This window comes from Pygocentrus nattereri, chromosome 29 (assembly GCF_015220715.1).
Source record: "Pygocentrus nattereri isolate fPygNat1 chromosome 29, fPygNat1.pri, whole genome shotgun sequence".
Taxonomy (NCBI): Eukaryota; Metazoa; Chordata; class Actinopteri; order Characiformes; family Serrasalmidae; genus Pygocentrus; species Pygocentrus nattereri.
The window spans coordinates 2,724,788-2,751,245 of NC_051239.1; the positions used below are offsets into that span (position 1 = coordinate 2,724,788).

Below are 26,458 nucleotides of genomic sequence, written 5' to 3' on the forward strand. Positions count from 1 at the left end.
ACTGCTGTCAGTTTGGCTCTCTGGCCATCTGGAAAGTTTTCATCTCTCAGTAGCCAGTTCATGTCATGAGGTCGGCACCCCATAGACTGTTTGCCACTGCTGGCCCCCCCTCGGACCACCCAGATTACTGCCCTGGACACAAGCCTTGACTTGTTTTTAAACCTCCTCAAACAACAAACTTTACAGCTAAAGAAAGGAGGAAGGGACATCAGTAAACTGGACTGTGAGTGGAAACTGAGTGACGGTCGGTGGAATTTTGACTACTATGCTGCTGAACCACCGGTGGGCCGCCTGGAACCGGAAAACGCTGAGCGAAACGCCAGTGGACCTCCAGCTTCGCCATCAGCGGGCCGACATTGGTCCTCTATCCTCTTGCTGGAAGGGATTTAGGGCCAGTTTTGCGAGCTCCCTGTTGGAACCTACGCCAACTCCTTCAGAAGACGAGTGTGAGACGAGCGCAGAGAATCGGAACACTTACGTCCTCCACGTCCAACTCTAAACACGCCTGCCGGATTTGCCCAGCAGCCTTTACACAGAAACCACCACGACGGAATTCCTGCGAAAAGTGAGCTCAGGAAGAGAAACTTGTCCAGGCAGCACAAACCTGACTGACCATCAGTTCATTATTACTGAGTGTGTCATGAAGTCTGACTGTCCACTGGGGCTTCCTAAAGGAAGCGGTTACAGTGGGACAGTGGGACACAGGGACACAGGGACGACTCTGCGCTCACAGGGAAGTTTATACTGTGGTTCTGTGTGTTTGTGTGAAGTGAATAGTAAACGCTCACCCCTGTAATCTGGACTGAGGACTTAATCCAGCCTTGGTCACTCAATCAACACGAGTGCTTAATCCCATGTCAGCACGGAACAATCAGAGAGTAAGAGCTGTTACACAACAGCGTCCTGTGGGCAGCATCCTGTGGGCAGCGTCCTGTGACCACTGATGAAGGACTAGAGGATGACCAACACAAACTGTGCAGCAGCAGATGAGCTGTCGTCTCTGACTTTACATCTACAGGGTGGACCAACAAGGAAGGAGTGTCTAGTAGAGTGGACAGTGAATGGACAGTGTTTAAAAACTCCAGCAACACTGCTGTGTCTGATCCACTCGCACAAGCGCAACGCACACTAACACACCACCACCACCACCACCATGTCAGCGGTCCTGCAATGCTGGGAATGACCCATAGTTACAAGCGTGACACTGTGTCAATACAAGAACCCAGTTTGGTGCCATATAGAACCATATACTGCTCACTCTCCATCAATCTGAAGAACCATTTAAGCATGCAGATGGTTCTTTGAGTGCTCTTGGTTCTAGACAGAAGCGCTGTCTTTACTGAAGAACCCTTGAAGAGCCATGTGTGTAAGTGTGTACAGTGATTAGAGTGAGGGTGCAGACAGGTGTGAGGAGCTGAAGCTGAGGAGGTGATTATTAGAATGGGCTGTGCTGGGTTGCCAGGTGATAGATTAGTGTGCGTGATGGAGGATCAGCTGTCAGAGCGCAGCACATTTCCTCTGGACCATCAGCACAAACACAAACACTCATCATACATCATTAATAACATGACTAACAACTCATTTACATATCCACCCATTCAGCTACAGCGGTTCAGCTCCACCCATTCAGCTACAGCGGTTCAGCTCCACCCATTCAGCTACAGCGGTTTAGCTCCACCCATTCAGCTACAGCGGTTCACCTCCACCCATTCAGCTACACAGAGGTTTAGCTCCACCCAGTCAGCTACAGCAGTTCAGCTCCACCCATTCAGCTACAGAGGTTTAGCTCCACCCATTCAGCTACAGCGGTTCACCTCCACCCATTCAGATACAGCAGTTTAGCTCCACCATTCAGCTACAGCGGTTTAGTTCCACCATTCAACTACAGCAGTTTAGCTGCACCCATTCAGCTACAGTGGTTTAGCTCCACCCATTCAGCTACAGCGGTTTAGCTCCAGCAATTCAACTAGAGCGGTTTAGCTCCACCCATTCAGCTATAGCGGTTTAGCTCCACCATTCAGCTACAGCGGTTTAGCTCCACCATTCAGCTACAGCGGTTTAGCTCCACCCATTCAGCTACAGCAATTTAGCTCCACCCATTCAGCTACAGCAGTTTAGCTCCACCGTTCAGCTACAGCGGTTCAGCTCCACCACTCAGCTACAGCGGTTTATCTCCACTCATTCAGCTACAGCAGTTTAGCTCCACCCACTCAGCTACAGCGGTTTAGCCCCACCGTTCAGTTACAGCGGTTTAGCTCCACCCATCAGTGTGAGTTGGTGTGAGTATATAGCCGAGTATGAGTTGGTGTGAGTGTATAGCCGAGTGTGAGTTGGTGTGAGTATATAGCCGAGTGCGAGGTGGTGTGAGTATATAGCCGAGTGTGAGTTGGTGTGAGTATATAACCGAGTGTGAGTTGGTGTGAGTATATAACCAAGTGTGAATTGGTGTGAGTGTACAGCCGAGTGTGAGTGGTGTGAGTATATAACCGAGTGTGAGTTGGTGTGAGTATATAACCAAGTGCGAGTTGGTGTGAGTATATAACCGAGTGTGAATTGGTGTGAGTGTATAGCCGAGTGTGAGTTGGTGTGAGTGTATAGCCGAGTGTGAGTTGGTGTGAGTGTATAGCCGAGTGTGAGTTGGTGTGAGTATATAGCCGAGTGTGAGTTGGTGTGAGTATATAACCGAGTGCGAGTTGGTGTGAGTATATAACCGAGTGTGAATTGGTGTGAGTATATAGCTGAGTGCGAGTTGGTGTGAGTATATAACCGAGAGCGAGTTGGTGTGAGTATAAAACCGAGTGTGAGTTGGTGTGAGTATATAGCCGAGTGCGAGTTGGTGTGAGTATATAGCCGAGTGTGAGTTGGTGTGAGTATATAACCGAGTGTGAGTTGGTGTGAGTATACAGCCGAGTGTGAGTTGGTGTGAGTATATAACCGAGTGCGAGTTGGTGTGAGTATATAACCGAGTGCGAGTTGGTGTGAGTATATAGCTGAGTGTGAGTTGGTGTGAGTATATAACCGAGTGTGAGTTGGTGTGAGTATATAACCGAGTGTGAGTTGGTGTGAGTATATAACCGAGTGTGAGTTGGTGTGAGTATATAACCGAGTGTGAGTTGGTGTGAGTATAAACCAAGTGTGAGTGGTGTGAGTATATACCGAGTGCGAGTTGGTGTGAGTATATAGCCGAGTGTGAGTTGGTGTGAGTATACAGCCGAGTGTGAGTTGATGTGAGTGTACAGCCGAGTGTGAGTTGGTGTGAGTATATAACCGAGTGCGAGTTGGTGTGAGTATATAGCTGAGTGCGAGTTGGTGTGAGTATATAACCGAGTGCGAGTTGGTGTGAGTATATAGCCGAGTGTGAGTTGGTGTGAGTATAAACCGAGTGCGAGTTGGTGTGAGTATATAGCCGAGTGTGAGTTGGTGTCAGTATATAGCCGAGTGCGAGTTGGTGTGAGTATATAACCGAGTGCGAGTTGGTGTGAGTATATAGCCGAGTGCGAGTTGGTGTGAGTATAAACCGAGTGTGAGTGGTGTGAGTATACAGCCGAGTGTGAGTTGGTGTGAGTGTATAGCCGAGTGTGAGTTGGTGTAAGTATATAGCCGAGTGTGAGTTGGTGTCAGTATATAGCCGAGTGCGAGTTGGTGTGAGTATATAACCGAGTGCGAGTTGGTGTGAGTATAAACCGAGTGTGAGTGGTGTGAGTATATAACCGAGTGCGAGGTGGTGTGAGTATATAACCGAGTGCGAGTTGGTGTGAGTATACAGCCGAGTGTGAGTTGGTGTGAGTATACAGCCGAGTGTGAGTTGGTGTGAGTATACAGCCGAGTGCGAGTTGGTGTGAGTATATAGCCGAGTGTGAATTGGTGTGAGTATATAGCCGAGTGTGAGTTGGTGTGAGTATATAGCCGAGTGCGAGTTGGTGTGAGTATACAGCCGAGTGTGAGTTGGTGTGAGTATACAGCCGAGTGCGAGTTGGTGTGAGTATATAGCCGAGTGTGAGTTGGTGTGAGTATATAGCCGAGTGTGAGTTGGTGTGAGTATATAGCCGAGTGTGAGTTGGTGTGAGTATATAGCCGAGTGTGAGTTGGTGTGAGTATATAACCGAGTGCGAGTTGGTGTGAGTATATAGCCGAGTGTGAGTTGGTGTGAGTATAAACCGAGCGTGAGTTGGTGTGAGTATACAGCCGAGTGTGAGTTGGTGTGATTATACAGCCGAGTGTGAGTTGGTGTGAGTATATAGCCGAGTGTGAGTTGGTGTGAGTATATAGCCGAGTGTGAGTTGGTGTGAGTATATAACCGAGTGCGAGTTGGTGTGAGTATATAGCCGAGTGTGAGTTGGTGTGAGTATAAACCGAGCGTGAGTTGGTGTGAGTGTACAGCCGAGTGTGAGTTGGTGCGAGTATATAGCCGAGTGCGAGTTGGTGTGAGTATATAGCCGAGTGCGAGTTGGTGTGAGTATATAGCCGAGTGTGAGTTGGTGTGAGTATATAACCGAGTGCGAGTTGGTGTGAGTATATAGCCGAGTGTGAGTTGGTGTGAGTATAAACCGAGTGTGAGTGGTGTGAGTATATAACCGAGTGTGAGTTGGTGTGAGTATATAGCCGAGTGTGAGTTGGTGTGAGTGTATAGCCGAGTGTGAGTTGGTGTGAGTATAAACCGAGCCGTTATGTACAGTTCAGACGGGTCATACATACCGTTATGTATGACCTGTCTCTCTGAAGCCCTGATGGAGTGACTCTCAGGGGTGTTTCATAATCCTGAAGCTGTTTACCGTCGGGATTACCGGCACAGTCTGACTGGATGAGGTGTTGCTGTAAACAGTCTGAGTCATTAGTAAATCCTCTGAGAACCACGGTTTCCCACAAACACTATATTTCCAAAAGTATTCGGTCGTCTGGCTTCACACGCATATGAACTTGAGTGACATCTCATTCTTAATCCATAGAGTTTAATATGATGTCGGCCCACCCTTTGCAGCTATAACAGCTTCAACTCTTCTGGGAAGGCTTTCCACAAGGGTTAGGAGTGTTTATGGGAATTTCTGACCGTTCTTCCAGAAGCACATTTGTCAGGTCAGACACTGATGTTGGACGAGAAGCCACTGGAGCTTTGGGATCTTAGGATCGGTGAGTGTAAGATTAGGATCTTACGCTCACTGGCCACTTTATTAGGTACCCCTTGCTAGTAAAAGGTTGGACCACCTTTTGCCTTCAGAACTGCTTTAATTCTTCATGACAGACTTTCAACAAGGTGTTGGAAACGTTCCTCAGAGATTCTGGTTGGTTATTTGAGTTCCTGTTGCCTTTCTATCATCTGGAACCAGTCTGCCCATTCTCCTCTGACCTCTCACATCAACAAAGGAATTTTCGTCCACACAACTGACCGCTCACTGGATATTTCCTCCTTTTTGGACCGTTCTCTGTAAGCCCTAGAGATGGTTGTGTGTGAAAATCCCAGCAGATCAGCAGTTTCTGAAATACTCAGACCAGCCCGTCTGGCACCAACAACCACGCCACGTTCAAAGCCCCTTAAATCCCCTTTCTTCCCCGTTCTGATGCTCGGTCTGCACTTCAGCAAGTCGTCTTGACCACGGCTGCAGCCGTGTGATTGGCTGATTAGCTATTTGTGTTAACAAGCAGCTGAGCGATAAATAAAGTGGCCGGTGAGTGTATAATCAGCATGATGCTGAGTTCAGGCCTAAATCTTCACGCAGACGTCTTAGAGCACCTCTAAGAGTCTGGATGACATGGTTTCTGATACCGTGTGACCCACTGAGCATGTCTTGGCTGAGGTAAGAGGGCGAAAGCTGGGGAAACTGGACCGCAGAACATTGGCTTGAACATCGTTTTATGCCCTGCTGGCTCTGATTGGAGTGAAGGACATGAAAGTGTCCACATTAGCAGCTCAGACAACGAAGATTCATGCAATCAAAGACGTCCGCTGATGTTGGGACCCTTGAGAAAATGGGGGCGGCGCGCGGAATCATGCAGATCACGCTATGAAAGCTGTTTCCGCTTCTTTTGTGTCCTCCTAATTTATTCTCCAGCCTTCAAAGCAGCTTTAATCTCAGGGCGAACACCACACAGGCCCGAACGCTTCACGTCCTCAGAGCCCAGAAGTCATCAAAGGGTCCCGAACAAAAGTTGCTATGAATCTCGGCCGGAGCGTCGAGGAGAAGCGTGCGCCGGGCCCCACCGTATTACCATGGTTACTCTTTAATTAACACGTGGGGCTGACGACCAGCCACAGATCTGAAGCTCCTGAAGGATGTTTTCTGATGAACCTGCACGTGTGTCTGGGAGCGTGACGGGAACGATGAACAGTGGGTGGAATACGAGGCTGATTTTCGGGAAGTCTGACTACGTGAATATGCAGAAAGTAAAGCATTTATGATGCTGATCGGAAAGACGTGAAGGAGGAATGTGGAGCTCCGTGGCTGCTCCTACGTTTAAGGCCTACACAACAAATTAACAGCAGTGATTAACGCACTGGAGGCCCTGATTGGTCAGAAGGCTGCCCCTGATTAGACTGTCCATACCTGGTCAAAACGCTGTTCTGATTGGTCAGAAGGCTGTCTTGATTGGTCAGATAACTGTCCTTGATTGGTTAGAAATAGAAGACTGTCCCTGATTGTTCAGACGTCTGACCCTGAATGGACTGTCCTTAATTGGTCAGAAGTCTGTCCCTGATTGGTCAAAAGTCTGTCTCTAATTGGACTGTCTTTAACTGGTCAGAAGGCTGTCCTGATTGGTCAAAAGGCTGTTCTTAATTGGTCAGAAGTCTGTCCCTGATTGGTCAGAAGTCTGTCTCTAATTGGACTGTCTTTAAGTGGTCAAAAGGCTGTCCTGATTCATCAAAAGGCTGTCCCTGATTGGTCAGAAGGCTGTCTTTGATGGGAAGGCTGTCTCTGAGGATTGGTCAGAAGCCTGTCTCCGATTGGTCAGAAGGTGGTCTGCCATCAGTCCATGAGCTGTTTACGGTTCTTAACACCTTCTTATTAAAAGTGAAGGAGGGTCCAGAATAATGTGCCACCGTTCACCTACAGAAGGCATTTAAAATGGTTTTATCTGAATACACCGCACCGTGGATCATAAACCCAAACCGTCCTCATCACCCGCCCGCTCCCCATCTGGACATCAATAATAAAAATAAAACGAGATGAAAATGATGCTTATATAAATATATATTCAACCAGTCCACGTGCTCTGCTTCTGTATGGGTCTAAAGGTTCTGAAACATCTCGGACGCGGTTTGACGAGCAGAGCGTTCAGGTCTGTGGACGTGTTTACGTTGGAGAACAGACTAAACACTAAAGCATGAAATAAACACTCCTCCTCCCGGATCACCCCTGCTCAGGCTGTAAGCGCTGCTGCGGCCAGTCATTCAGGATCCAATCTGCTCCGGCTTCAGAAACACTGCACTGACCGTCATCACTGGAACAAATCTGAACATTGTCTGTTTCATTTGTGTGAACTGAGACGCAGTGGACGCGCACGCCGAGCTCCTGAGGGTCTAATCCAGTCTGGGGGTGTATATCTGCGTCCAGCTGGACTCAAATGAACTCTGCAGGTGTTGATGCAGCCCTGGAGACTCAGCTGTGCAGATGATCATCTCACACCTTATGAAGAACATCTATATGAGTCCTGAAGAAAGCCAGGTAGTGTTATTACAGGCTTATAACTTCAATGTGAAGCCCCAAAACAAGTGCGACTGTTACTATAAAGCTGTATAATATATATTATTCCATATATAATATTTCCATTCTATTGCCTATGATGCTGTAGCGCCCTGATGGGCCCTCACCTGCATAGCCTGTAGTATAATCTACTATAGATGCTCTAATAAAGGGGAACTGAGTAAAACTGAGTGATCAGTGGTCAATAAAACCCCAAGTGACCAGCCCAGACAGCGTCTCCGTGTCTGAGCCCAGAGCAGCGTGACTCTCCACGCCGGCGCTGACGCTGTTCTCCGGTAAAAACACCGCCCTGGTCGGATCGAACACCGCCCTGATCCGCCGATCAGACGCTTTAACCCACCTTTCCTACCTTATCAGATCAGATCTGCGGCTCCGGAGCTGCTCCTCTCCTCCTCTCCTCCTCTCCTCTCCTCTCTCCGGCTCTTCAGGGCCAATAGAAAAACAACAGGCGGACGAATGACGGACAGCCGCTCTGGCCAATCGACGCGTGCGAGGGGCGGGGCTTGAGTTTGATCCGCGCCAATCAGGGGTCAGAATTCCGAAAACGCAGGTTTAAGAAGTTTCGTCTCCTCGTTTCTCCTCATTGTTGAGAAGTTCACTGACCTGAGGGACAAACAGACACATAACCCAGCAGGTCAGCAGGTCAACACACAGTCACTCTCTCTCACACACACACACACACACACAGCCGGACACGATGACTCGCGTTTAATAAGGCGTGGCCACAGTTTACCACACTGAGGACAAGAGGGACATTTCTCAGAGCTCATGGCCTCAGTACATTCAATTTATTCTGGCCTTACTATGGTAAGCTGTGGCCTCGATATATTAAATTGTGGCCTCAATATATTAAGTTGTGGTATTAATTTATTAAATTGTGGTATTAATATATTAAGTTGTGGCCTCAATATATTATTTTACCATATTACTCCAGATTTTCCACTGTTTTCCATCATCAACATTCCATATAAGCTCAGAAGACTCGTGTGGGTTCTCTGGTGGTTCTGGATGGTAAATAAAGTGTCTATATCTGTGTCGTAGTCATGGCGACGCCTGGTCCCCATCACCACCACTGTACAGATGCTGAACCAGTTCGCTCCAAACCCTCTGGATCTCTGTTTACACCTCACACACTGGATTATGGGGGAATTTTCCCTTTAGAATAGAAAAGCTCTTATTTATTTATTGAGTTTGTGACTAAAGCTGTAAAATAGTCCTGTAACCTCACTGTATTACATATTTATACATGTTGCTAATAAAACATTTATAAATGACTTCATTTGACTGACTTAACTGAAATTCATGTATATATAATTTTACTGTTATATATTTGAGTTCATATAACTGTATAATACCATTCATATTATATTGCATGTGCTGTCTCACTCTTTCTGGTTTAAAACAGCAAAAAATATTCAATTAGACAAAATAAAAGTCCTGTCGGGCTGTTCATCATCATTTCTGCCAAATATGAATAATATAATCTGGTGCTGGAAATACAAACACATCAGACAAAATAAAAGTCCTGACAGCTCTTTATAAAAGGCAGGTCATGCTCTTACATATTTAATTTCGCATTTTATTGCTCTGTACAAATCAATAACAATCTGAAATGATGAAAAAAAAAACGATGAGGGCGTGGACATTCAGGTTCCTGAGCTGTCTGAATGTCCTCGGAGAGGCAGAGAGGGAGACTGACCGCGTCCAGCTGCAGGGGAAGAGGCACCGGAGCAAAAGCCAAATGCTGCATCGTCTACAGAGCCGCCTTAACGTCCACCTCAGATCTAAGCCAACAACAGCAACACTCGTATATACAAGAACAAAAATAAGACGTTTTCCCTCAGAGAACTAAACTGGCAGAGCACCTGGACATTTCCACACGTCCAGCTGAGCCCAGCTGAGTTCTCTTGACCAGCTTTTCCTAAAAAGCTTAAATAGAACCCACTGCTACTTCTTAACCACCATGGCTTCACCGTCAGGCCGGGGAGGAGAAAAGTGGCCCAGCTTCAGAAATAAATATCAAACGTCGACGTTCAGTTCGTCCGTAAAGGGTTCTCAGCGTCTTCATCTCATACGCCCTCGCTCTGGACCTTCACCTCCTCCGTCCGGACCTCCTGCTCCTGCTGCGGTTCTTCTGTGACCTGCTCCAGATGGACCTCCACTGTCTGCTCCTTCAGTCCCTCCTCCTCCACCTCTATCAGCACCGTCTCCTCCGCCGTGGCGTGAAGCGCCGCCTCCTCCTCCAGAACCACGGCCTCCTCCACGGCCACCACGTCCACCGGCTCCACCGTGACGTGCTCCACCCGCATCCCGTCCGGCAGCACCACTCGCTCCTCGCCCTCCTCCACGCCGGTCACCGCCAGCACGGCCGCGGGGTCGGCGATCACCACCTCTTCCTGCAGACGGGCAGCGGAATGATTATTCAGTGACGGACTGACCTTCAGATTAGACCTACGAACTAATCACAATACAAAGGCTTTGATCCAATAAAGATTAATTAATTTTATAAATAATTAAATCAGATTAATGATTAAATGTCCATTTTCACCCCAACGGTTTAATAATAATGTACATAAATATCAAATCTGCCATTACTTTTGCACAGGCCACACTTTGTTGAGTGCTTCTTCCAATGTAATAATAATAATAATAATAATAATAATAATAATAATAATACGCTCAAAATGCTTCACAGACAAAGCGCAGACTTTTGCACACGGCTGTACAGGCCACACATTGGAACAGGTTTAAAAGGTAAACATGAGGCGTGCCGCGCGCTCAGGCGAGGGCGCCGCCTGCTGGGCTGAGCTGGTATTACAAGATGTTCATTAGTCTCTTCGCGAGGTGAGAAAGGTGTGCGATTTAATAGCCGCGCCCACCCGTACCTGGAAGCCGTGCTGGTCCCTCAGGTGAGCCCCCAGGTCCCGCGGAGCCGTGAACCACTGATCACAGAAGGTGCAGTGATTGGGCTTCTCACCTGTGTGGATCACCAGGTGGTCTTTAAACTGCTCCCAGCTGTTAAACACCTCACTGCACACCTGAGAGCAGAAGCAGGTAAAAGAGTCAGTCAGAGATCTGAACACTGCACAACAAGAAAATACAACAATATAATAATAAGGAAGAGACATTTAGTTTATAAAAGGTGAATTTTATTAGTTTCTTTTAACAGAAAGAAACGACAGCACCACAGTGCCGGCAGCACCCATGCAGCTCCAGACCATGATGCTACCACCACCATGCTTGACTGTAGGCAAGAGACAGTTGTTTCATTTCTACAGTGACGTCCCATCAAAAGATAAAAGTCCATTTGGGCCGTTTCTTTTGGTCCATTCATCGTAAAATTTACACACAATGTAAAGAACAACGGCTATTATGAAATAATGGTGAACTGAAAAACGACAAAAACGCAAGGTTTTCCTCCACTGCATCATTTCACACGGAATTCTGACTTCCACACTCTGTAAACGTAAAACATGAGATAATATAATAAAGAACAGACGGCACTGCAATGAAGGAATGAAAGCCCGGAGATGATTTTCTATACGTGCTGTCTGTCTATACGGCTTATATACTGTATGGTTATGTTGTCAGAGGTTAATGTAGCGCCAGACTGTCGGTGGTCTAGGACGTGATGTGAAGCCCACCTGACACTCGTACAGCTTCTTCCGTCCTTTCTTGGCTCCTGATCCATTCTGGCAGGCGGACATGTGACACTTCAGCGTGCTGTTCCGTGCAAAACGCTCATGACAATCTGGACATTCGAAAGGCTTCTCACCTGGACAGACACCACAGACAGAACACCTACTGTCCAACCACAGAACAGACACGGTTTATATCACAATACCTACATTTAGAGTCGGTTATTCATTCAGTCCAATGAGAAACTGTAGAACGGACTCGGTTTATATCACAATACCTACATTTAGAGTCGGTTATTCATTCAGCCTAATGAGAAACTGTAGAACAGACTCGGTTTATATCACAATACCTACATTTAGAGTCGGTTATTCATTCAGCCTAATGAGAAACTGTAGAACGGACTCGGTTTATATCACAATACCTACATTTAGAGTCGGTTATTCATTCAGCCTAATGAGAAACTGTAGAACGGACTCGGTTTATATCACAATACCTACATTTAGAGTCAGTTATTCATTCAGTCTAATGAGAAACTGTAGAACGGACTCGGTTTATATCACAATACCTACATTTAGAGTCGGTTATTCATTCAGTCTAATGAGAAACTGTAGAACAGACTCAGTTTATATCACAATACCTACATTTAGAGTCGGTTATTCATTCAGCCTAACGAGAAACTGTAGAACGGACTCTGTTTATATCACAATACCTACATTTAGAGCCGGTTATTCATTCAGCCTAATGAGAAACTGTAGAACAGACTCGGTTTATATCACAATACCTACATTTAGAGTCGGTTATTCATTCAGCCTAATGAGAAACTGTAGAACGGACTCGGTTTATATCACAATACCTACATTTAGAGTCGGTTATTCATTCAGCCTAATGAGAAACTGTAGAACAGACTCGGTTTATATCACAATACCTACATTTAGAGCCGGTTATTCATTCAGCCTAATGAGAAACTGTAGAACGGACTCGGTTTATATCACAATACCTACATTTAGAGCCGGTTATTCATTCAGCCTAATGAGAAACTGTAGAACGGACTCGGTTTATATCACAATACCTACATTTAGAGTCGGTTATTCATTCAGCCTAATGAGAAACTGTAGAACGGACTCGGTTTATATCACAATACCTACATTTAGAGTCGGTTATTCATTCAGCCTAATGAGAAACTGTAGAACGGACTCGGTTTATATCACAATACCTACATTTAGAGTCGGTTATTCATTCAGCCTAATGAGAAACTGTAGAACGGACTCGGTTTATATCACAATACCTACATTTAGAGTCGGTTATTCATTCAGCCTAATGAGAAACTGTAGAACGGACTCGGTTTATATCACAATACCTACATTTAGAGTCGGTTATTCATTCAGCCTAATGAGAAACTGTAGAACGGACTCGGTTTATATCACAATACCTACATTTAGAGTCAGTTATTCATTCAGTCTAATGAGAAACTGTAGAACGGACTCGGTTTATATCACAATACCTACATTTAGAGTCGGTTATTCATTCAGCCTAATGAGAAACTGTAGAACGGACTCGGTTTATATCACAATACCTACATTTAGAGTCGGTTATTCATTCAGTCTAATGAGAAACTGTAGAACGGACTCGGTTTATATCACAATACCTACATTTAGAGTCAGTTATTCATTCAGTCTAATGAGAAACTGTAGAACAGACTCCGTTTATATCACAATACCTACATTTAGAGTCGGTTATTCATTCAGTCTAATGAGAAACTGTAGAACAGACTCTGTTTATATCACAATACCTACATTTAGAGTCGGTTATTCATTCAGCCTAATGAGAAACTGTAGAACAGACTCTGTTTATATCACAATACCTACATTTAGAGTCGGTTATTCATTCAGCCTAATGAGAAACTGTAGAACGGACTCGGTTTATATCACAATACCTACATTTAGAGTCGGTTATTCATTCAGTCTAATGAGAAACTGTAGAACGGACTCGGTTTATATCACAATACCTACATTTAGAGCCGGTTATTCATTCAGCCTAATGAGAAACTGTAGAACAGACTCGGTTTATATCACAATACCTACATTTAGAGCCGGTTATTCATTCAGCCTAATGAGAAACTGTAGAACGGACTCGGTTTATATCACAATACCTACATTTAGAGCCGGTTATTCATTCAGCCTAATGAGAAACTGTAGAACGGACTCGGTTTATATCACAATACCTACATTTAGAGTCGGTTATTCATTCAGCCTAATGAGAAACTGTAGAACGGACTCGGTTTATATCACAATACCTACATTTAGAGCCGGTTATTCATTCAGCCTAATGAGAAACTGTAGAACAGACTCGGTTTATATCACAATACCTACATTTAGAGCCGGTTATTCATTCAGCCTAACGAGAAACTGTAGAACGGACTCGGTTTATATCACAATACCTACATTTAGAGTCGGTTATTCATTCAGCCTAACGAGAAACTGTAGAACGGACTCGGTTTATATCACAATACCTACATTTAGAGTCGGTTATTCATTCAGTCTAATGAGAAACTGTAGAACGGACTCGGTTTATATCACAATACCTACATTTAGAGTCGGTTATTCATTCAGTCTAATGAGAAACTGTAGAACAGACTCGGTTTATATCACAATACCTACATTTAGAGCCGGTTATTCATTCAGCCTAATGAGAAACTGTAGAACGGACTCGGTTTATATCACAATACCTACATTTAGAGCCGGTTATTCATTCAGCCTAATGAGAAACTGTAGAACGGACTCGGTTTATATCACAATACCTACATTTAGAGCCGGTTATTCATTCAGCCTAATGAGAAACTGTAGAACGGACTCGGTTTATATCACAATACCTACATTTAGAGTCGGTTATTCATTCAGCCTTCTACCCTCACAACAGTACCTAACTAAGAATGCATTAGTGGGCGGAGCCTGGAGAGATACCTGGACACTCGTATGGTACCTGTGTGTTTCCTTAAGTGCTCTTTGAAGTGTCCGAAGTGGTCGAACTGCTTGTTGCAGTAGACGCAGACGTGCACCTTCTTCTTCTGCCGGTGGGACTGCTCCTCCGCCTCGAAGTGGTAGGTGTTCAGGTGTTGTTTGAGCGCCCCCTCCCGAGCGTACGGCCTCCCGCAGTGCTTGCAGGTGAAGGGCTTCTCCAGGCCGGCCGAGTGCGTCTTCATGTGCTGCTTCAGGTGGTAGAAGAGCTTAAAGCAGCGGTCACACTTATCACAGCGGAACATGTTGTCCAGCTGAGAGATCTGGACCTCCACCACCTCCATGCCCTCCAGGGTTTTGGTGGCCATCACAGCTTCTTCCTGCAGGACCACCGTCTCCTCCTCACCCTTCTTCACCACGTGCACCGTCTGCTCCCCCTGCTGGTACTTGCTGGTGATGTCGGCCAGCAGAGCCAGAGCCGAGTCGTCTGAGGACTCTGTGGTGGGGCTGAAGGACACGGGCAGATTATTACTGCGATTACATCGCTGCGTTTTCATGAATTAGTGCAGCCCTAACACAGCATCATCTAACGGAACAGGGACCGATCAGGAAAAGAGAATTAGTATCAGAAACCAGAGACAGTCCCATCACCACAACATTCACACAGTTTAAATTAGGCCTGCATGATGCGGACACGCAGCTGCTGGATGACGATAGGAGAACTGATTCAGAGTTGAGTTTAGGAAAATATGATACTTCTCAAATATATATTACACTACATCAGTCGATATTATCAGCTGCAGGAACTTTAAGCTCAAATCTTTAGTGTAAAACTGGGTCTGGAATGGCAAAATGTTCAAGTGTCTGGTTCCAATCTGATCTTTTTTCTTTTGTGAAGCTGTATGAAAAGTGCAGGATGAATACTAAACATATAATAATAATAATAATAATAATAATAATTCTTATTTTTTGTAGGGGCAGTCGTGGGCTGGAGGTCAGGGAACTGGCCCTGTGACTGGAAGGGCGCCGGTTCGATCCCCAGGGCCGACGGCGCATGACTGAGTTAAGTGATGCTTCTTTAATCCCACAAATGAGGAAATTCTACCTCCGCATTTACCCCATCCGTGAAGTGAAACACCACATACACAGTAGGGGGCAGTGAGCACACTGGTGGGCAGCCCTGGAGCAGTTGGGGGTTAGGTGTCTTGCTCAAGGACACCTCAGTCATGGACTGCCGGAACTGGGAATCGAACCTTCCGGTTATAGCGCCAGTTCCCTGACCTCCAGCCCACGACTTCCCCTTGTGTCCTTGAGGAAGACACCTAACCCCCAACTGCTCCCCGGGCACTGCGGATAGGGCTGCCCACCGCTCCGGGCTAGTGTGTTCACTGCCCCCTAGTGTGTATGTACTGCGCCAGAACTGCGCCATCTGCTGGTTGTGCTCCAACACCGCCACTCATTTCTCCAGAAGAGAAATCTCAGTGACGGATTAAAACGCCACCCTAAGCTTTCCGCTGGCGCTCGGTCGCTGAGCGAGGGCAGCAGCCGCAAATACTACACAACACCGGGCCTCATTTTCCAGTGTCCTCCTAAGTCTGTTCTTCTGAACGATTCTAAGAAAAAGTCTCCGTCAGATTCACGACGTGTCCCTAAAGCGCAGAACAGTTCTCTTGAGCGTGTGTAGCTGCTGTTCTTACCCGAGAACAACGCCCACATAAGAGGGACACTGGAGAATGAAGCAAAACTGCGTAAGTGGGTTTAAGAAGGAGCGGCTGGTGGGCGACGCCCAGCGCTACTCCTGGGTCATAACTGAAAGACTTCACTGCAAGACTCTGATAACAGCGTCTCCAGCGCAACTGGAAATAGTATCTTCCTGTCATTCAATGATCCGCGTCACCGATATATATATATGAATCAAATGAATCACGTTTATGAACGCAAACAGCAGGGGGCGCCCTGACCATCCCATCATTACCGCGCAGGTCAATATTGGAACACTGATCAATAATAATCGGCGTGCGCCGTGCAGCCGTACTCAGAGTTCCCTCGTCCTGCGTCCACCACCTCCTCCAGCCCTCCCTCCTGCACCTCGATGGCGTCGTCTCCGACCTCCACCTCGATCTCCACCGTCTCCGTCTCGGCGGACGGAAGCGTCTCCGTGATGACGTTGGAGGTTTCCGCGATCTTCCTCTTCTTCGCTTTGCTCCTCTCGGCCAGGACCTGCGACCTGCTCAGCACGGTGACGCCGTTCATCCTGCGAGGAATCAGAAACATGATCACATCAACGTGACGACCCACAAAACTCACGCGTCCATACGTTACGGACGTGTCCCCATACTACACAGCACGAATGAGGGGTGTCTACAAACGCCTCGCGCTGAAGCATCGAACAGCCCACGTCCTGCGTGGCTGGAGAACCGGATTCGCTCCTCAAATCAGATCCTCCGAGTCGACTGGCCGCTCTGCGAGCGGTCGGATCGGATTTGCGTGTCCCGACATCACCAGTCTACCTGCATGGGTTGCCGTGGTAACTACGTAGCTACGCTGGTGGGGGGATTTCAGGAGAGATGGAGGAGCATCATCTCCCCTCCAGGCTCCTCCTGAATCCCAGCTCTTCATCACTCTGGATTCCACGTCGGCGCCGTTTATCGAGTTACGAGTGACAAAAATGGCACTTTGAAATCTGATCTGACTGTCCAGAGTGTCCAGAGCGTCCAGGCTGAGATGCATCTGTAGAAATCTGAGTGGAGTCGCATTTCAAACCAGCTACAAATGAGTTTCAGATCTGATTAGAAACAAGACCAACAGAAATCAATCTGGATCTGCCAAAAATCAGGTTTGGGCTGCCGGTCTGAACACGGCCTTTTCATTTTTTCCCTTCTTTTCCACTTATAATATTAATATTGGTGCTTTTTATTTACTTTTACATGATCATATTATAGTAACTAATAGTAAATAATAGAAACGGCCACAAAACGAGTGAACAGTTTACTGAATATTAATAGAGTTAAAAATAATTCATTTTAACCGAGTAGGAAGTGAAACGGATGAATCAGAGCATTTTTACCCCTCTGGAGTGGAACATCTGTTACGCCTATTTTATCTGCACATCCACGCTGAAGGTGAGGAACACTAACCTGTTGTTCAGGGCTTTAATGGCCTCCTGCATCTGCAGGTACTGAGCCGCTCTCCACACGTCGTTCACCTCCTCCTCTCCGTATACCGCCAGCGTGGCCGTGTAGGTGAACTCCATCAGGTGCCGGAAAGCTGCGTTACTCACTCCTGTTCACACACAGCGGAGAGAAAATAGAAACCGGTCGAGGGTTTTTAACACAGCGAAATTCTCATTTCATAGTTTGTTAAACACAATGCGCCTTTATAAACATGGTGAATGTTATTATACACGATGCACCCCAAAGTATCCAGCAGCTTGTGAGGTTTCTGCCCTGCTAGATCTGCCCCAGCCAACTGTAAGTGCTATTATTGTGAAATAGAAGCGTATAGGAGCAAGACCTGAGCATCAGGAGCTTCATCGAATGGGTTTTCATGGTTGAGCAGCTGCACACAAGCCCAAGATCGCTATGCACTATACCAAGCGTCGGCTGGAGGGGTGTAAAGCTGCTCTGGATCAGCGGAACCGTGTTCTCTGGAGTGATTAATCAGCTTCTCTGTCTGTCTGATGATGAATCTGGGTTTGGTGGGTGTCAGGAGAATGTTCCCTACTGGAATGCAGAGCCAGCAGTAGAGTCTGGCAGAGGGGGGATGATGGGCTGGGCTGTTTCTCAGGGTTTGGGCTCTCAGTTCCAGTGAAGGGTGATGTTGATGCTACAGCACAAAGACATTTTACAGTTAAGCTTCTAGCTTTGGGTCAGCAGTTTGGGGAAGAGCCTTTCCTGTTCCAGCAGGTCTGAGTCCCTGAGCACAAAGCAGCTCCATAAAGACATGGAGTGACCAGTTTGATGTGGAGGAACTCCAGTGGCCTGCACAGCCCCCTGACCTCAACCCCACCGAACACCTTTGGGATGAACTATACGGAGATTGAGAGCCAGACCCTCTCGTCCAACATCAGTGTCTGACCACAAGTTCTCTTTAGACTGAATGGACACAGATTCCCACAGACACTCTCCAAAATCCTGTAGAAGCTTCCCAGAAGAGTGGAAGCTGTTACAGCTGCAGATATCCATGGTTTGGGAACCAGACGTCCAAAGTTGATTCACTTACCTTCTATCTCCACCAGGGGTTCCTGAGTAAAGTCCTGGAAGAACTTGTGGAAAAAGTGGCTGCAGGCTGCCAGAACTGCTTTATGGGCTCTGAACTGATGACCTGCAGCAGAGAGGAAAACGGCCGTCAGGTCGTACGACATCGGCAGCATTAAATATTAACAAAGCCGTTCCACAGAGCAGGACATTAAGCCCTGCGGAGAACATTCAGCACAGCGCGGAGTTTTACCGTGACTTTACTGACTTATCAGACTGTAATCCGTCCGTTTCTCCCTGAGAACGTGAAAACGAGAACTGGACCGCACCGCGACAACTGACCACGATCAAATCTCATCACATGGCCCGGCCACTATTTCTCAAAGTTCGCTTTGCGCTCAGGGCAGGACATTATAACAAAATTTACCTTTATCGTGATAAATTACATCACAATACACACCGGTCAGCCGCAACACTCTGACCACCTCCTCGTTTCTCTGCTCACTGTCCACTTTATCAGCTCCACTTACTGTATAGCTGCACTCTGTAGTTCTACAGTTACAGACTGTAGTCCATCTGTTTCTCTGATACTCTGTTACCCTGTTCTTCAGTGGTCAGGACCCCCATGGACCCTCACAGAGCAGGTACTATTTGGGTGGTGGGCCATTCTCAGAGCTGCAGTAACACTGATGTGGTGGTGGTGTGTTAGTGTGTGTTGTGCTGGTCTGAGTGGATCAGACACAGCAGTGCTGCTGGAGTGTTTAAACACCTCAGTGTCGCTGCTGGACTGAGAACAGACCACCAACCAAAAATATCCAGCCAACAGCGTCCTGTGGGCAGCGTCCTGTGTCCACTGATGAAGGACTAGAGGATGACCAACACAAACTGTGCAGCAGCAGATGAGCTGTCGTCTCTGACTTTACATCTACAAGGTGGACCGACAGGGTAGGAGTGTCTAATAGAGTGGACAGAGAGTGGACACTGTGTTTAATAACTCCTGTCTGATCCACTCGCACCAGCACAACACACCCCAACACATCATCACCACCACGTCAGTGTTACTGCAGTGCTGAGAATGACCCACCACCCAAACAGTACCTGCTCTGTGAGGGTCCATGGGGGTCCTGACCACTGAAGAATAGGGTATCAGAGAAACGGATCATGAAAACTTCTTGAAGTTTAGTGATACTGTTTTATTTCCACACCGCCCAGCACTAAACTGGGGCCGTGGCTCAGTTCTTACAGTCTTTCATCAGATTATTTATTCATTTAAGTGGCAATTAAACTTCATTTGCGCAGATTATTTGATCACTATTTTAGATTTAATTCAGATTTTCACGATCTACACTCAGACGACTGATACCAGCAACCAGTGCCGTCCTCTCCAGCCTCGCTCAGAGTCATTATGGGCCAGTCTGGGTCAGTTTCGGACAGAATTCTGTTACAGCCGGGTCAGACTCAGACTCGAAACTTGATGTGGTTTGGGTCGGATCTGGTTCGGACAGAATCTTGCTGGGTTTGGGTCGGGCTTGGACAGAAAACCAACGGTACTCGCAGTCGCGCCACAAGAAACATGATATTATTGGTTAATATGATTTAGAGGCGGGGCTACAGGCACTACATTTCGGTGTATGGTGTTCTTGCTGAATATGAGGTACATGAGCTATAAAGGTCAGTTTAGATTTCAGGCTGACTTTAAAACGGAAGACAAAAGTCTTAATTTTTTGTTTACATTATAAATATTAATGCTGTTATTAAGTTTTCCGGTCCGCAGCGTCCAGTGATATCGCCAGTGTCATTAGAAACCAGCTAACTGGGTTTACTGTGATGTTAAAATAGAACCCAGACTTAATCAACTAGAGCATCAGGTGTTATTTACGGTATTATTTTTAAGTTCTAGATAAGAATAGAGTGTCGGGCCCACCGTCCACGATCAGAGTGATGTCTGTGAACTGGTCCAGCTGTCGCTGCTCGTTCAGCTTATCCAGCATGACCTTGTAATGGGCTGGAAACTCATGACCGAGATCTCCAACATCTCCAGCCTCAGACATGGTTCAGCCCTGAGAACGAAAACAGACACAGACAGAAACCATCACTACATCAGACAAAGCAGGTGGAACCACCTCAGGCTCAGACAGCTTAGAACCAGAGTTCCTGATAAGAGCACGACACACGCAAAGAGGTCGACAGAAGGTTTTTCAGCAAAGATGATGGTTCTATACGGAGGCATGAACACTCAAAGAACCACTTCCATGTCTAAAGGGTTCTCCGCATGGTGAAATGGTTCTTCAGGCTGGAGAATGTTTTGTAAATGGTTCTATACAGCACCTTTGGAAAATAGTTCTGTGTAGAACCAAGAAATGAGATCTTCTGTTGTTACTAGCTTGACATCATAACAATAGAAGAACCCCTTTGGAGCTGTATGGAACCCTACGGAACACATTCTGGAGGTCTAGCAGCACAGAGTACCGACGGCACTGACGCTGAGCTGCATCAGTACCGCAGTGTAAAGTCTCATTACGATAACAGCTGTGATCGACTGCAGGGAGTATTGATCAGGGAGGAACCAACAAATACCAACAAGATTAATAATCAGATTAATATGATAAACAGAGGGTTTGTCCTGTTCCGAGACTCAGCTCAGCCCCAGTTAAAGGCACTACCGTTCCCAGCCCTGCGCTGAACTCCCTTCACTACCGTTCCCAGCCCTGCGCTGAACTCCCGTCACTACCGTTCCCAGCCCTGCGCTGAACTCCCGTCACTACCGTTCCCAGCCCTGCGCTGAACTCCCGTCACTACCGTTCCCAGCCCTGCGCTCAACTCCCTTCACTACCGTTCCCAGCCCTGCGCTGAACTCCCTCCACTACCGTTCCCAGCCCTGCGCTGAACTCCCATCACTACCGTTCCCAGCCCTGCGCTGAACTCCCATCACTACCGTTCCCAGCCCTGCGCTGAACTCCCGTCACTACCGTTCCCAGCCCTGCGCTGAACTCCCGTCACTACCGTTCCCAGCCCTGCGCTGAACCCCCTCCACTACCGTTCCCAGCCCTGCGCTGAACTCCCTTCACTACCGTTCCCAGCCCTGCGCTGAACTCCCTCCACTACCCTTCCCAGCCCTGAACCCCCTCCACTACCGTTCCCAGCCCTGCGCTGAACTCCCTCCACTACCGTTCCCAGCCCTGCGCTGAACTCCCTCCACTACCCTTCCCAGCCCTGAACCCCCTCCACTACCGTTCCCAGCCCTGCGCTGAACTCCCTTCTCTACCGTTCCCAGCCCTGCGCTGAACTCCCTTCTCTACCGTTCCCAGCCCTGCGCTGAACTCCCGTCACTACCGTTCCCAGCCCTGCGCTGAACCCCCTCCACTACCGTTCCCAGCCCTGCGCTGAACTCCCTTCACTACCGTTCCCAGCCCTGCGCTGAACTCCCTCCACTACCGTTCCCAGCCCTGCGCTGAACTCCCTCCACTACCCTTACCAGCCCTGAACCCCCTCCACTACCGTTCCCAGCCCTGCGCTGAACTCCCTCCACTACCGTTCCCAGCCCTGCGCTGAACTCCCTCCACTACCGTTCCCAGCCCTGCGCTGAACTCCCTCCACTACCCTTCCCAGCCCTGAACCCCCTCCACTACCGTTCCCAGCCCTGCGCTGAACTCCCTTCTCTACCGTTCACAGCCCTGTGCTGAACTCCCTTCTCTACCGTTCCCAGCCCTGCGCTCAACTCCCTCCACTACCGTTCCCAGCCCTGAACTCCCTTCTCTACCGTTCCCAGCCCTGCGCTCAACTCCCTCCACTACCGTTCCCAGCCCTGCGCTCAACTCCCTCCACTACCGTTCCCAGCCCTGCGCTCAACTCCCTCCACTACCGTTCCCAGCCCTGCGCTCAACTCCCTCCACTACCGTTCCCAGCCCTGCGCTCAACTCCCTCCACTACCGTTCCCAGCCCTGCGCTCAACTCCCTCCACTACCGTTCCCAGCCCTGCGCTCAACTCCCTCCACTACCGTTCCCAGCCCTGCGCTCAACTCCCTCCACTACCGTTCCCAGCCCTGCGCTCAACTCCCTCCACTACCGTTCCCAGCCCTGCGCTCAACTCCCTCCACTACCGTTCCCAGCCCTGCGCTCAACTCCCTCCACTACCGTTCCCAGCCCTGCGCTCAACTCCCTCCACTACCGTTCCCAGCCCTGCGCTCAACTCCCTTCTCTACCGTTCCCAGCCCTGCGCTCAACTCCCTCCACTACCGTTCCCAGCCCTGCGCTCAACTCCCTCCACTACCGTTCCCAGCCCTGCGCTCAACTCCCTCCACTACCGTTCCCAGCCCTGCGCTCAACTCCCTCCACTACCGTTCCCAGCCCTGAGCTCAACTCCCTCCACTACCGTTCCCAGCCCTGCGCTCAACTCCCTCCACTACCGTTCCCAGCCCTGCGCTCAACTCCCTCCACTACCGTTCCCAGCCCTGCGCTCAACTCCCTCCACTACCGTTCCCAGCCCTGCGCTCAACTCCCTCCACTACCGTTCCCAGCCCTGCGCTCAACTCCCTCCACTACCGTTCCCAGCCCTGCGCTCAACTCCCTCCACTACCGTTCCCAGCCCTGCGCTCAACTCCCTCCACTACCGTTCCCAGCCCTGCGCTCAACTCCCTCCACTACCGTTCCCAGCCCTGCGCTGAACTCCCTCCACTACCGTTCCCAGCCCTGCGCTGAACTCCCGTCACTACCGTTCCCAGCCCTGCGCTGAACTCCCTCCACTACCGTTCCCAGCCCTGCGCTGAATTCCCTCCACTACCGTTCCCAGCCCTGCGCTCAACTCCCGTCACTACCGTTCCCAGCCCTGCGCTCAACTCCCGTCACTACCGTTCCCAGCCCTGCGCTCAACTCCCGTCACTACCGTTCCCAGCCCTGCGCTCAACTCCCGTCACTACCGTTCCCAGCCCTGCGCTCAACTCCCGTCACTACCGTTCCCAGCCCTGCGCTCAACTCCCTTCACTACCGTTCCCAGCCCTGCGCTCAACTCCCGTCACTACCGTTCCCAGCCCTGCGCTGAACTCCCGTCACTACCGTTCCCAGCCCTGCGCTCAACTCCCTTCACTACCGTTCCCAGCCCTGCGCTCAACTCCCTTCACTACCGTTCCCAGCCCTGCGCTGAACTCCCGTCACTACCGTTCCCAGCCCTGCGCTGAACTCCCGTCACTACCGTTCCCAGCCCTGCGCTCAACTCCCTTCACTACCGTTCCCAGCCCTGCGCTCAACTCCCTTCACTACCGTTCCCAGCCCTGCGCTGAACTCCCGTCACTACCGTTCCCAGCCCTGCGCTGAACTCCCTCCACTACCGTTCCCAGCCCTGCGCTCAACTCCCTTCACTACCGTTCCCAGCCCTGCGCTCAACTCCCTCCACTACCGTTCCCAGCCCTGCGCTGAACTCCCGTCACTACCGTTCCCAGCCCTGCGCTGAACTCCCTCCACTACCGTTCCCAGCCCTGCGCTCAACTCCCGTCACTACCGTTCCCAGCCCTGCGCTCAACTCCCGTCACTACCGTTCCCAGCCCTGCGCTCAACTCCCGTCACTACCGTTCCCAGCCCTGCGCTCAACTCCCGTCACTACCGTTCCCAGCCCTGCGCTCAACTCCCTTCACTACCGTTCCCAGCCCTGCGCTCAACTCCCTTCACTACCGTTCCCAGCCCTGCGCTCAACTCCCGTCACTACCGTTCCCAGCCCTGCGCTGAACTCCCGTCACTACCGTTCCCAGCCCTGCGCTGAACTCCCTTCACTACCGTTCCCAGCCCTGCGCTGAACTCCCGTCACTACCGTTCCCAGCCCTGCGCTGAACTCCCTTCACTACCGTTCCCAGCCCTGAACTCCCGTCACTACCGTTCCCAGCCCTGCGCTCAACTCCCTTCACTACCGTTCCCAGCCCTGCGCTGAACTCCCATCACTACCGTTCCCAGCCCTGCGCTCAACTCCCGTCACTACCGTTCCCAGCCCTGCGCTCAACTCCCTTCACTACCGTTCCCAGCCCTGCGCTGAACTCCCTCCACTACCGTTCCCAGCCCTGCGCTCAACTCCCGTCACTACCGTTCCCAGCCCTGCGCTCAACTCCCGTCACTACCGTTCCCAGCCCTGCGCTCAACTCCCGTCACTACCGTTCCCAGCCCTGCGCTCAACTCCCGTCACTACCGTTCCCAGCCCTGCGCTCAACTCCCGTCACTACCGTTCCCAGCCCTGCGCTCAACTCCCGTCACTACCGTTCCCAGCCCTGCGCTCAACTCCCTCCAATACCGTTCCCAGCCCTGCGCTGAACTGCCTCGAGATGACGTGATAACATCCAGTCACAGGAACCTCATCAGGCACAACACCACAGGGGTTCTCGAGATGACGTGATAACATGTAAACACACATTATTCAGGTGTGTTTACCTGTAGACACGTGGGTTTTAGACAGTGATGGCCACATGCACTGTAGCTGTGTGTAGACACGGCCTAGAACACCAGGCGAACACAAGCCTGTATCTCGAGAAACGCCGGGGTATCTCGAGAAACGCTGGAGTTTAAGAGGAGCAGCTGAATCGATCAGACAGAGAAACACTGGCGCAGTTTCAGCTGTAAAACCAACTCAGTATAACGAGGCTTCCTCTCCCAACTCTCCGGTCCACCTTAAGTAGCGCAGCAGATGCATTGCGGCGCCTGAGGCTGGGGAACATAGCTGCTGCTCCATTTAAGGTGGAACGGAGAGTTCGAGCGCGCATCTGAAGCTAAGTCGCTTCGCCGCAGCAGGAAGCCTGAAGTCCGCCTGTAAACACAGACATTAGAGCCTCCTCGGCGGCTTAGAGCCTCAGCACGGCGACATGAGGCCACCTGAGCGACTCCAGGCCCATGAAACGCGCCAAAAAGCCCCAAAATAAAGCCGAATAAACTCCACTCCGGTAAACACTCGCCATTCGGGATATGGCCGGGGCCGTTACGTCATCAAACCGCGCATTTAAACGCACAAATCGGCCTTTTTATCGATCAAAACGGGCCCGTGATCGATCACGGCGGTTCCGATCGGCGTGGATTTACCTCGGTGCGTCTCCGAAGTTGTGTGGAGCGGTTCGTGTGGCTCTCCTGGTCGCTCCGCTCCCGCCGCGCTGCTCTCCGTCGATCACCGAAAAGGGCGGCCGCTCCGGACTACAACTCCCACAAACTCCTGCGGCAACAGCGACCGGTGCGGGGCGGGGCCTGTGGGTGCGCCGTTGCGCAGCAACAGTTAGCCACACTGGTGGAGACGGCTAAGCTAGCGCTGCTAAAATTCTGAACAGAAAATAAACAAATATGCGCATATTTTATATCACTGGCTCAGTTACATGCACCACACAGAGCGGTGAAGCCCCTAATAAGCCCGTCTAAAACCGAGTAAACATGTTTTTAAAGCGTTTTAATGATATTTTGTAGGACATTTTCAGCATGAGTGCTTTTATAATTAGCACATACTTTATTCCATATGGGAGGGAAATCAAGAGAAAACCTTAACATGAACAAGCAAGCTGTACATTTTATTCTTTGTAGTGAAATAAACAAACAAAAAAATAAATAAACAGAAAATGACGACGTGAAGCTAATAAGACTCGTCATTTTATTTTAGAAAAATAAAAGCTCTGCTGTAGTTGGCGTCGTGCCCATATCGGGACTTTCTGGGTCTAAGAGATGAACACAAATATTCCAAAGCGGATATTTCTTTACTCTACAGACGTTTTTCCTCAGATCATCCAAGTTATTATTTATTATTATTAATTATGAGGTCATTAAAGAGCCGGAGTCCAAGTTAATGCTTCATTCAGGTGAGTTTTCTTAGCTTATTTAATTAAATCCATTTTTCTACTTTCTAAAATTAAAGGAAAGTTCTCTGTAAGTGATTAGAAACTATTTTAACCTCGTTTTTAACCGTTGGGCTCAATTCCCATTCACTGAGGACTCGCTCTTGGGCGCCCTCTGCTGTTCAGCA

At 49.0% G+C, this 26,458-nt stretch overlaps 2 protein-coding genes across 7 annotated transcripts in view; both read right to left on the bottom strand.

Moving 5' to 3' along the window:
• The window catches only part of nim1k (NIM1 serine/threonine protein kinase), a 31,369-nt gene extending 23,229 nt beyond the window's left edge, over positions 1 to 8,140 (bottom strand). For 4 of the 5 annotated variants that reach the window (XR_001856692.2, XM_017684898.2, XM_017684897.2 and 1 more), the window contains exon 1: positions 8,047 to 8,140. The gene's annotated coding sequence lies outside the window, so the exon portion shown is untranslated. Of the gene's footprint in view, positions 1 to 8,037 lie in introns of all 5 variants that reach the window. The other variant, XM_017684901.2, reaches the window with a different exon arrangement.
• Positions 8,141 to 9,214: 1,074 nt separating this feature from the next.
• On the bottom strand, positions 9,215 to 25,668 carry znf131 (zinc finger protein 131). 2 transcript variants are annotated; one of them, XM_017684902.2, is made up of 9 exons: positions 25,537 to 25,668; positions 20,411 to 20,546; positions 18,512 to 18,613; positions 17,428 to 17,572; positions 16,326 to 16,544; positions 14,316 to 14,797; positions 11,342 to 11,472; positions 10,583 to 10,735; positions 9,215 to 10,093 (listed from the first exon to the last, which is right to left on the bottom strand). In XM_017684902.2, exons 2-9 carry the CDS (start codon positions 20,535 to 20,537, stop codon positions 9,767 to 9,769), a joined length of 1,686 nt encoding a protein of 561 aa, XP_017540391.1. In that variant the 5' UTR covers positions 20,538 to 20,546; positions 25,537 to 25,668; the 3' UTR covers positions 9,215 to 9,766. The 2 variants fall into 2 exon arrangements, with proteins under 2 accessions (XP_017540391.1, XP_037392164.1); XM_037536267.1 differs by lacking the exon at positions 25,537 to 25,668 and adding an exon at positions 24,895 to 25,357.
• Between the last annotated feature and the right edge of the window lie 790 nt (positions 25,669 to 26,458).

What these genes read in the sequence shown, in the direction of transcription:
- znf131 (XM_017684902.2), bottom strand. Translation starts at nt 20,537, where the DNA reads ATGTCTGAGGCTGGAGATGTTGGAGATCTCGGTCATGAGTTTCCAGCC. An exon ending in CATCACTCTGATCGTGGACG is followed by an intron (nt 18,614 to 20,410) that starts GTGGGCCCGACA and finishes TCTCTGCTGCAG; the next exon opens with GTCATCAGTTCAGAGCCCAT. An exon ending in ATTAAAGCCCTGAACAACAG is followed by an intron (nt 16,545 to 17,427) that starts GTTAGTGTTCCT and finishes GATTCCTCGCAG; the next exon opens with GATGAACGGCGTCACCGTGC.